At 56.8% G+C, this 11,389-nt stretch overlaps 1 protein-coding gene across 1 annotated transcript; it reads right to left on the bottom strand.

The window, feature by feature from the left end:
• Nucleotides 1-2,156: 2,156 nt before the first annotated feature.
• LOC308253127 (interferon alpha-inducible protein 27, mitochondrial-like) lies at nt 2,157-8,082 on the bottom strand. The gene is made up of 6 exons (XM_080678263.1): nt 8,063-8,082; nt 6,577-6,734; nt 5,304-5,432; nt 3,624-3,653; nt 2,765-2,926; nt 2,157-2,368 (listed from the first exon to the last, which is right to left on the bottom strand). The coding sequence occupies exons 2-6, from the start codon at nt 6,686-6,688 to the stop codon at nt 2,295-2,297; spliced, it is 507 nt and encodes a 168-aa protein (XP_080534389.1). The 5' UTR covers nt 6,689-6,734; nt 8,063-8,082; the 3' UTR covers nt 2,157-2,294.
• Nucleotides 8,083-11,389: the final 3,307 nt, after the last annotated feature.

Genomic DNA, 11,389 nt, shown 5'->3' with positions numbered 1-11,389 from the left:
GGTTACCAATTGCCATGCTTAGAATTCTGCCTACTGTGGAGGCCAAACCTGAGGGCCAGAGGTAGAGAACCAGGTCAGAGCGAGAGAACCCAGAGGTGGGGCTGCAAGCTCCAAGTCAGAATAGAAACAGGCCTCGTCTTTATGGGTGTGTGGGGCGGGGGGGAGGTGGCGGGGAGATTCAGGACACAGAATCCAGAAGGATGGGAGCTCTGGCTGGGGGATGGGGGTTGCAGCGCTGTGTGCTGGGGTCTCAGCAGGGAGGGAGGCCCGCCGTCCATCCTCCTGGGTCCAGGTCAGACCCAAGTGCCCTTCTCGTGGGGAACTTGCACTTCTAGTGAAGGCAAGGCTCTCGCCTTCAGCTCCAAGGAGGAGGGCCTTCGGAAGCTCTAATGATCACCCTGGCCGTGGAGGCATTATTCTGAGAATGTGTGCATTTTGGGGGGGAAGAGGTTCACAGCTTTTATCAGATTCTCCAAGGCGTCAAAGAAAGGAGAGAAAGACGGGGGGGGGGGGAGGGGGGGATGGCCAATGTGCTCAATGGCTAGAGCTTTGGCCTGCACACTGAAGGGTTGAGGGTTTGATTCCTGGCCAAGGGCACGTACCTGGATTGCAGGTTCACTCTTCACCCCCAGTGGGGGGCATCAATCTTCTTTTCTCTCTTTCTCCCACCCCCCCCCCAAAAAAAAAACAACGGAAAAGTGTACTCTGGTGAGGATTTTAAAAACAATACCCAAGGCCTGTATTTCCATGGCTGCATAGCAACATGCATCACTGGCCCAACGAGGAGCCACGGGAGGACACGGCGGAGTCCTGTAACTTTCTGAAGTGCCCACGGGACCCGCAGCTTTGGTTCCTGCTGGACACGGAGACCCTGGTAGGCCGCCGGAGGGCCCAGGCGGAGTGTGCAGGGTGTGAGGTCTGTGACTGGGTCACCGTCACGTTGAAAACCCTCTGTCTCTAAAAGTCTCAGGATCGAGGGCAAGCTCCCTTTCCCAACATGCCTGCTGTGGTCTGAATGTTCGTGCTCCCTCCCCCACCCCCACCCCCGCCCCGCTTCCGGGAATTCATGTTGAAGTCCTAACCCCCAAGATGATGGCGTTAGGAGGTACCTAGATCATGAGGGTGGAGCCTTCCTGACCAGAATCGAATGCCCTTATCAGGAGACCCCAGAGAGCGCTATTGCCCCTTTTCTCAGGGGAGGACACCCCAAAAAGATGGCTGTCCAGGAAGCAGGCCCTCACCAGCCACCTATCTGCCAGGGCCTTGGTCTTTGACTTTCCAGCCTCCAGGCCTGGGAGACACAAATGTCTCTTTATAAGCCACCCCGTGTTTGTGGTATTTGTTGCAGCACCTAATGCACGAAGACCCTGCTGTCACCTGCCTCCCCCTGGGCACCCCTCCAGCAATGCCCCCTCAGGGGGCCATACCTCTGGCCACGCGCCTGGTGGTCCCTGCCCCTAGCAGACCAGGATCACTGCCTGGGAAGGGGCGGGGTCCCTGGCACCCAGCCCGGGCCCTGACCCACCGCACGTGCTCAGAGTTGGGGGAAAGGTTTGTGAATCAGCGCGAGTGAACTTTCTATGTTGGGGGTGGGGGGGAGGGGGCGGACGGGGGCCGGCCCGGTGGTGAGTTTCTCCGCGACCTTGTTCTGGGAAGAGAATCTCATTTCAAGACCAAGGCCCTGAAGCAGAACCAGAGCCCGATAAAGTGCAGGTCCTTCTGTCCCAACTTTCCTTCTGGCCGTGGGAGGGGCACCGGCCACGCGGGGCAGTGACCTGGCAGAGCCTGTGCTGTCGTAGGAAATGGCCGTTGGATACAGAGGCCGGGGGGGGGGGGGGGGGGGTGGGGCGCGTGTGCAAATGAGACTCTGGCTTTCACAGGATGGCCTCCCATCCCACTTCTCCTGGCTGCACACAACCTGAGCCAGCACCCGTCCGGCCGGGGTCTGTGAGCGCCTTTAGATCAGCTCCCCCCTAGAGGGGCAGACGCAGGCCCACAGAGACGCTGCCCGGCCGGCCGGCGGGGCCACATTCAGAGTCAGAAGCTGGGCAGGGGCAGCATCCAGTCTTCCCATTTAGGTTCCTTCCAGCTTACGGCACCCCAACACCATGTGGCCCGGGCTTCCCCCACATGACTGCAAGCGAGAAGGAAGGAATCCGAGAGGGGTGGCAACGCCTCGTTTTTATTCTTTATTTGTTTCGGGGGGCGCAGCATGTGGCACACCGTCACCCCGGGTCTGGACCCCACTGCATCAGGCACCCGGTCCTCTTCTCCGCACTGGGAGTGACAGGAAGCTAAACGACCAGGGACACCAGGGCCCCAGTGGTGCCCAGGATGACTTTGGACGACAGGGATAGCCCGGCGGCTCCTGGGGAAGAAGCAGGGGCTGAGCAGAGAGGCCCAGCAGGCAGGGACAGCTCCGAGGGGTCGGAGATGCTGGCCGGGGCCTCTCCGGGGAGCCTGAGGCCCCGACACCCAGCCAGCACCCTCCTGGGGTTCCCACACCCCAGGACCTCTGCTCTGGGCGGGGTCACCTGAGAGCGGGAAGCTGCCCGCCTCTCCAGGGGAGGGGCTGAGCCCTAGGTGGGGTGAAGACGCTCCAAGTAACCCAGCAGACCCACACAGCCCAGGCCGGGGCCCCTTCCCTCCCTCCAGCCAGAGGACCCGGAGGGTGACACAGGCACGGAGGCCAAGGCCCGCTGGACAGCACCTGGGCTGGACCCTCTGAGGCCCTCGTCCTTCTCGCCCCACCGGGGCCACTTACCCACCGACTGCAGGGTGGCCACCATGCTGCCAGCGGCAACCCCGCCCCCGTTGGCGATGGCGGATACCGACATCATCTTGGCCGCCAAGGAGGAGGCGGTGATTCCTGCCCCGGTGAAGCCCACGGCGCCCAGGACCACGGGCACAGCGCCCACGGTCACGGCTGTCCAGGGAGAGGAGCTGGGTCAAGGCCACACTCAGGGAAACGGACCTCCCCCCCCCGCCCTGCCCCCCCCCACAAGCTTGGGGGATCTCAAGGGGGTGGGGAACAGGGTTACAGGACAGGCGGGGAGAGCAGGTGGGGTCGCTGGGGACGGGGCAGGACCGCCCATGGGAGAGCCCTGTCCTTGGGTCGCAGGGTCCCCATTAGTGCGCTGCAGGCCTGGGGCGCGGCCTCCAGCTCTTGTCTTGGCTGAGGAGGTCTCCAGGACAGTCAGCCCCGCACCCAGGGCCCCCGCGTGAGCCAGCAGCACCCGGGCGGCGTCACCAGGAGCAGTCGGAACCCGGACCACTGCCTGCGCTCCGCCTCGGGGACCCTCACACATCCCTGCTCCCCCTGGGGCAGAGGAGGAAGTGGGAGCTCATGGCCTCCAAGTCCCAGCCACTGCTCTGCCCAGAGGGCACAGGCCCCGGGGCTGCCTCCACCGGGGCCTCCCGGGCTCTCCTGCTCCAGATCCGTTTCTTGTTCCTGGACCCTCGCTTCCTGCTCCTCTCCATCCTTCCATCTCCTTCCCTGGCACAGGTGTGTGTGTTGGGGGGGCGGGCCGGGCCAACCTGAGCATGCACAATGCTGGGCGCGCCCCAAGTCCCAGGATCTGGGGACACAGGGGGACTCGAGTCCTTTCCCTAAAGAAACTCACCTCCTCCGATCACAGCCACGGCAGCCTTGACTGGAAACCAAAGGACATTCTGTGAGAAGGTCCACGCTGGCCTCCCCCCCATCCCGGAGCCCAGGGCCACCGCCGGGGAGGGGGCTGCCCCAGGTGGGGACCCAGGAAGGAATGACCCTGCCTGACACTCCCCCACACCCCTCCCCGCAGCCTTCACTCTGAGAAGTGGGGTTTCAGAGAGGGAGAGCTGCACGCTCCTGAGCTTGGCGAGGGTTGCTGGACAGGCCGATCCCGGAGGCAATGCCATGCTAAGTGAACGCGCGGCGTGGCCTGGAGGCATCGGGCAGGGGGTTCAGGTCCCTGTGCCTCCTGAACACTCATCCTCAGATGCAGTTTTGGTGGTTTTATCTGTCTGCTGATTTTGGAGGTGGGTGGGGGGGGGGAGGGCGGGGATCCTCTAGCGAGCTGCGTCAGCCTTCCTCCCCAAGGAAGGCCGGACCCCTGGCCAAGTGACTTAGGGCGCCGTAGTTTGGGCAGGATGTCAGCTCATCTAAAACGGGGCTGATGTTTGCTTCGTGGAGAATTGTACCTGCTCTTCAGCGGGCAGTCAGCTGTGGCGGAGAGAGAACGGCTGACTTCAGGCACCGCTGAGGAACGCCTGAAGAGCGGATGCTCCTGATTCTTCAGGGCCTGCTTGCCCTCTGCCCCAGGCAGCCACCCAGACCCTCCCAACCAGAACTCATCCTTACTCCCCTGTGGCTGGTGCTACTTAGCACTAGATCGTATTATTACTTTTAAAATATACTAGTGTGTGTGTGTGTGTATATATATATATATATATATATATATATATATATATATATTTTTTTTTTTTTTTGGCCTTAGCTGGTTTGGTTCAGTGGATAGAGCGTCAGCCTGCAGACTGAAGGGTCCTGGATTTGATTCCAGTCGTGGGTACATGCCCAGGTTGTGGGCTCAATCCCCAACAGGGGTGTGCAGGAGGCAGCCGATGGATGATGTTTCTCTCTCTCTCTCTCTCTCTCCTTTCCTCTCTCTGAAATGAATAAAAGCGTATTTTAAAAAATAAAATTCAAGAGCCCAGTTAGAAAAGATTTGCTGCTTCACGTTGCTGCTCAGCAGGAGTGAGGCCACAGGGGCAGTGAAGGCCCCACATCGTAAGGCCCAGAGGGAAGGGTGCTGCTTGCAAGCTGCCTTGAGGCAGCCCCAGTGGTTACCCAAGGGGAGGGTGCTGGACCCCTGCATTTCCTTTCTACTTAAGCTCCCCAGGGCCTGGCCCTTCCTGTCCCGGGCTCTTGCACAATGGCTTATTTCCTTTGTTCTTTAAATTTTTTTTTTTTTAATTGTTGAGAGAGAGAAAAACATCAATTTGTTGTTCTACTTACTGATGGATGCAATCATTGGTTGCTTCTTACATGTGCCCTGACTGGGGATTGAACCCACAACCGTGGCACTCTCACCATCTGAGCTGCTGGCCACGATGGTTTCCTCATTTGTAAATAAAAGACAACAGTGTCTCTGTCGGGGGTAGTTATGAGACTTCAACCAATTGGTCAATGACGAACGAACGACCGCTAAGGCTAGGGACTGGACCAGCGTTTGAGAAAACCCAGCGTGTTTTCTTGTTCCTCACAAACTGGAGGGACCGGGGAAGGGGGCCAAAGAGGGTGTCTGCTGGCCAAGGCCAGTTACCTCCGAGTGGGCTAGCGGTCATGGCTGCCACGGGGCACCCCAGCAGGGAGGAGGCTTGCAGCGTCCCCAGCATGGACCCCAGGGTGGATGCAGCGGAGCCCAAGGCGGCTTTGGATGACAGCGTGAGCCCTGAGGAAGAAGGCGGGGTGAGTGCACAGGGTCAGGGGTCAGAGGCCCTGTGGCCGCCTTCCCCCCATTTCACACCAGGTCTTTGGGCGCGTGGGGGCTGGAGAGAAAGGTCAGTGCCGGTGGGCACACATACGCCCCCCGGGGCAGCAGGGGGAAGCGAGGACGGAGGCTCACCTAGCGACACTGACAGATCTCAGAAACATAGTTTTTCATGAAAAAAAAAAAAAAAAAACACCCATCGTGTGAGATATACATTATTCTGTAAGTAAAGGGGACACATGCAAACGGAAAATACCCATTTTGCAAAAATATTCATATGGAAAACAGACACCCATTGAACATATTAGAAAGGCTGACCTTGGGGGTGGGGGTGGGAGCGAAGGAGGAGATAAACAGCAAAATAAAGAAAGAAACCCAAGAGGGGCTCACATGAGCTCACACAGAAAACAGGCCCCAAACCGCAGAATTCTGCTAAAATCCACGCTCTGGACCCGAGACCCCACATTGCGAACGGCTACGCAAGGCGGGCCACTTCGGTAAGAAAACTAAAGGAGGTGACGCCCGAGCCGGTTTGACTCAGTGGATAGAGCATCGGCCTATGGACTGAAGGGTCCCGGGTTCGATTCTGGTCAAGGGCAGGCTTCTCACCCACCCAGACCTTGGTCAGGGCCCAATGCAGGAGGCAACCAATCGATGTGTTTCTCTCACATCGATGTTTCTCTCTGTCTTCCCTCCCACCCACTCTCTCTAAAAAAAATCAATGGAAAAATATCCTCAGGTAAGGATTAAAATAATAATAATAATAGTAATTAATAATAATAAAATAAACCAAATTTAATAGCAATACAAAAAAAAAAAAAAAAACTAAAGGAGGTGAGTTCTGGGGGTGAACCCAGGGGCAATGAGAGCCAGGGAGCAGGACCCAGGCAAAGTCCCCTCAGTCTGGATGGGAGGAGACCCGGGCCCAATGGGGAGGGCACCCAGACCCCGAGCCTGCCCCTTCACCGGCCAGGACAGACCCCCAGCGGGAGGCCCCGGCAGGTAACGCCACCCTCTCCCTCCCCACGGGGCCCTGAGCGGGGCACTCCCTGGCCTCCTCCCCAGCTGCCCCCTGCCCCGCTCCCGCCCTCCCGGGAACACTCACCTAGGGACGACAGCCCAGCCAGGACACTGCTGGAGGCCGCCCCGCCAGCTTTGGCCAGGCTCGCTGCCGACAGGATCTTGGCGACGGTGGAAGAGGCTACGATGGCTTCCATGGCGCACAGAGCAATAAGCACGCAGGGGAGCCAAACCTGCAAGAAGCTGCGTCAGGGACAGGGACACTGGGACTGGGGTTTCCCCACGCCTCTACAGGGGCTGGGTGAGGGGGGGTGGAGAGGCTTCTCTGAGCTTGGGGAGGGGGGAGCAGCAGGCCTGGAAAGGGCCCAGGGGTGGGAATTGGGCGGATGGAAGTGGAGGGTGAGGTGGACGGGGTAGATTTTATTTCCTCAAGTGGGCGGCTTCCTTCCCCCTGAAAACACATCGACTCCTTAGATATTTCTAGAACTCCCTTCAGTCTCCATGGAGCAACTTAAAGGCACCAGAATTAGAAAATCAGCTCGGCTGGCTGACTGAGCGTCGACCTGTGAACCAGGGGGTCAGGGTTCGATTCCCAGTCAGGGCACGTGACTCAGGTTTTGGGCTCAATCCCCAGTGTGGGGCGTGCAGGAGACAGCCAATCCATGATTCTCCCTCATCATTGATGTTTCTCTCTCTCTCCCCCTCCCCTTTCCTCTCTGAAAGCAATAACAACATATTTAAAAACGAACAAACAAAAAACAGGAAGAGAAAATCCGAACCAATGCCACTTTAAAGGGTTGCTCTAGGCTGCCGCTCTGATGCGACCCCTTCACTAGCACAATGGTAAGGATGAGACCACCGTCTGCACAGAGACGGGGAGGGATTCACCCAAGGTTACAAGGATTTTATGTCAAAGTGCCACGGAGCCCTAGCTGGTCTGGCTCCGTGGATAGAGCGTCAGCCTGTGGACTAAAGGGTCCCAGGTTCGATTCCGGTCAAGGGCACATGCCGGGGTTGCGGGCTCGATCCCCAGTAGGGGTCGTGCAGGAGCCAGCCAATTAATGATTCTCTCTCATCACTGATGTTTCTCTCTCTCTCCCTCTCTCTCCCTCTGCCTTCCTCTCTGAAATCAATAAAAATATGTATTTTTTAAAAACTGCCACTGACCCATGTTCATCTGCTCCCAAAGCTCTGGCTTGGCGTGGCTCTGAGCTGCTTTCTTCTAACCCTAACTGGCCTCTTCCCCCTGCCTGTCGCACCCCCCACCCAGGAATGGACAAGGCGGATTGTCCCCAGAGTCCTAGAGCCCCTTCCTTCCCCCTTTCTCTGATGAGAAACAAGAGTATTCTGTGAGTCGACCCTCAGGGGTCTGCACTCACTCCCTGGGCCCACAGGCGACCCCAGGTGGGGGCGACCCCAGGTGGGGGCGACCCCAGGTGGGGGCGACCCCAGGTGGGGGCGACTCCAGGTGGGGGCCACCCCAGGTGGGGGCGACCCCAGGTGGGGGCCACCCCAGGTGGGGACCACCCCAGGTGGGGGCCACAGAAGGAGCAGCCCCGTGCATGTCTTACCTAGAGAAGAGGGTTTTCTGAAATGCAGAACTGACTCCGCCCGCCCGAGGGACTGAGTGGCCACAGCATCCAGGAGGCGGAGCAGCTTCGCCCCCCGGGGATGCAGAGAGCCAATGTGTTAAGTTTTCTTTTACAGGAAACTGAAACTGCATTTGTTTTTCAAGAAACTGAAACTACATTCCAATGTTTCCCTCACCCCGTCAAGGGGGAAATCCAGCTATTGTAGGCATGGAATCCGGCCATGTATCCACCACCGTCGGGGAACGGAAGAAACTTCATCATTCCACTCGGGAATGGGATGTGCTCTCTGCAGAGTGACGATCATAAGAAATCAGATAAAAGTCATTAATAAAAGGGTAAACATTAACTTCTAACGGAGACAAGAAGGTGGTTTTCAGAAAAGCATTAATCCGTGCAATGGACAGATGTTCAGTTATTCCAAAAACCTACACTGAAGGCCCGCCCTGCGGCCAGGGGTCTAGGGATGGAGTCAGAGCAGGGGCCAAACTAGACCACCATGTGTGCCCTCCGGGAGCTTGCAGCTGTAAGGGAAGACCAAGTAAGGTTAAAAAACTGCATATACCGAGTGCGATTTGAAGAATTCCTGAAGCAAAAGGAGCTAGAGTCCAGGTATGAGAGGAAGAGGGAGGGGGGCAGGAAGTGAGGTCCGAAGTTAAGGGGGCTCCAGGCTGTGTGAAGCCTCGCAAGCCCTTGCAAGGACTGGATCTTGTGCTCTGAGCGAGCTGGGAAGCTACGCAGGGAATGACAAGGTCAGGGTCCCTGTGCCCGCTGCGTGGAGAATAGACTGAAATGTCTGTCCTTTTCATGTCAATATTCAGCATGGGTAATGTGATAGGAACAGGTTCTTTTCATTTGCTTCCCTGTTCAGGAATCCACACCCCTCCCACCAGCACACCTCCCATCAGGTGCTTTCAACACCAGAGGGCGTGCTCATTCGCACACTGAGAGTGTGTGGGGGGCATCAGTCTCACCACCCCACAACGCCCCCCCTGACTGCAGCGGGCTCGCAGCAGGTGCTGAGGGTTAGCTCACTTCCGGGTGGAAGGACACCCGGCCAGCACCTGGGGTATGAGTTTTATCGGCAATTCTACAAACTTTCAAGAGTAAATGCAACTTCTAGAGCTTCTGCCACCGTCTCTTCCCAGCTCACTCTCAGATGATCACTTTGTATTTCATCAGGAAGTTAGATGCAATCACAAAAGAATTCTCTTTCCCATGTCAACTGCACCAACCACCCGCATCTGGGTCCATAAACTCTGCCTTTCATCCGTGGCTTTGGGGAAACCATCCCAGCTCCTCCGATTTCCTCCTCTCTTCCTATTCAAAGGCTTAGGTCTTGTACCTAATCCGCTCTCTGTCCTGAGTCCCCAGAAACTGAGCTTGGCTGTGTTTCTGGCCTGGCTCGGGTGTTTACAAGGCAGTTCCATACAGAAGGAAGGCCTGCATGGCGGCCTTGCAAACTCAAAGACCTAAAGTCACCACAAGGATGGTCTGAAATGAAAATGTGAACTAAAAGCAGTGATGGTGGGTAGTCACGTCCTGGGCCGGTATCTTCCCTGACAAGGTCAGCCTTGACCTTCACTGAGCCTATGGTCTTTTTGCATCCACGATGGCATGCCGTTGGAATGTCCCAGTAATTTCCCTTTTTCCGGACGCGACAAAGCACAGGCAGCTCTCCGCGGAGACCACACATCCTCTCATTGTTACTGAGTTAATTATTGACTCTTAGCTATCCTGCACCCACCTAAGTAAAAGAAGTGTGTGTCTATCATTTACTCTTTATCCAATCCCAGAGGCCTCCCCACTTTGCTTTCTCCCGCCTCCCTGATCTATCACCAGTGGAGTTCATGTCACCCACGTACGTCTCCTCTCTGGGTTGCCATGTATAAAACGAGGTGAAAAGCCGCCATTCTCCGGACATTATCCCACTATGTTGAGGTTCTGCTTCCTGGCAATGGTGGACAGTTTGGCTCAAATAAACTCACAAAAGTTTTTTTTACAGGTTGGAATGTTTTTATGTGAACAAGAGGAAACTAGTTACTGTAGAGAACAACATCCTAATAGCTTTCTGACCCCAAGCTCTTGCCAAGTGCAGGTCAATTTCTCTGCTGCCATCACAGCAAATTGTTGAAAGAGACGCTCACACCTGCTCTCCTCTTTCTCACCTTACAGCTGCTCCTAAAATATGCACCGTACAGAATAGCGGATATTCTCAGGCATCCCAAAAGCTATCTATATATATAAAAGCCTAAGCGACCGAGCTACCGAGTGACCCAACAACCGGTTGACCAGTTGCTATGACGTGCCCAGACCACCCGGGGGCAGACGCTTCCCCCTGGTGGTCAGTGTGCTCTCGCAGCGGCAGCGCCGCTCAGTGAGCTTACCAAGCAGCAGCAGCGGCAGGCACAGCAGAACCAGGATGAGCGGGAACAGCACAGTGCCGGCCTGGGCTTGGGCTCCTCCCCAGCTGCCTGCCGCTTCGCGCACGACTACATCTCTCCGGGGATGTCGGACTGCCAGTTTCAGCCCGTGGCCTGCAGGTATCAGGCAGAAACGGGCAGTCCGACATCCCCTGAGGGGTCCTGGATTGCGAGAGGACGCAGGCCAGGCTGAGGGACCCCACCAGTGCACAAATCCATGCACCAGGCCTCTGGTAGATAATAACACAGCAAATACTTATTTGCCTACAACTCTGTCAAGAACTCAAAAGATACAGATACAATGAACACAACCTGAGAATCCCTTCTAACCCCCTCCTCTACTGCCCTCCCGAGAATGTATGGTTGCTTATTCCCATGCATGTTTCATACTTTCCCCATAGGTTGCCCTTGGAGGCCCAGTCTTCCCTCAGAGGAAACCCTTATGCTGACTCTGGAGGACAGCCACTGTCTTCGTCCACTCCTGGCCTCCTTCCCACAGGAACATACTTCTCTTCCACATACTGAAGCCCCTGCCTCGACCCTGAGCTTATTCAGGCCCTGGGCTGTGCCCCCAGCTACCAAAGGTGAGCCCGAAGAGACTGAAACCAATCACACATCCCAGCACACCCAGAAACTGGGCCAGAGAAACTGGTTTAGGATGAATAGATGACTCCACTTAAGACACTAACAGGACCCTGGACCAGAGGAACTTCGGAAGGAGGCTTCCTTGCTCTTCAGCAGAAGGTTCGTGGAAAATGCTCCTTTGGGGACCCATGAATAAAGAAGTAGGTAGCCTTGCCCAGGCCAGTGTGGCTCAATGGCAGAGCATCAACCTGTTAGGCCAAGGCACGGACATGGACAGGCCCCCACAGGAGGGGAAGTCCAG

Source organism: Plecotus auritus (genome assembly GCF_963455305.1).
Source record: "Plecotus auritus genome assembly, chromosome: 1".
Lineage (NCBI taxonomy): Eukaryota > Metazoa > Chordata > Mammalia > Chiroptera > Vespertilionidae > Plecotus > Plecotus auritus.
The sequence above is the reverse complement of the archived record's forward strand: the minus strand, read 5'-3'. Positions and strand labels throughout refer to the sequence as shown.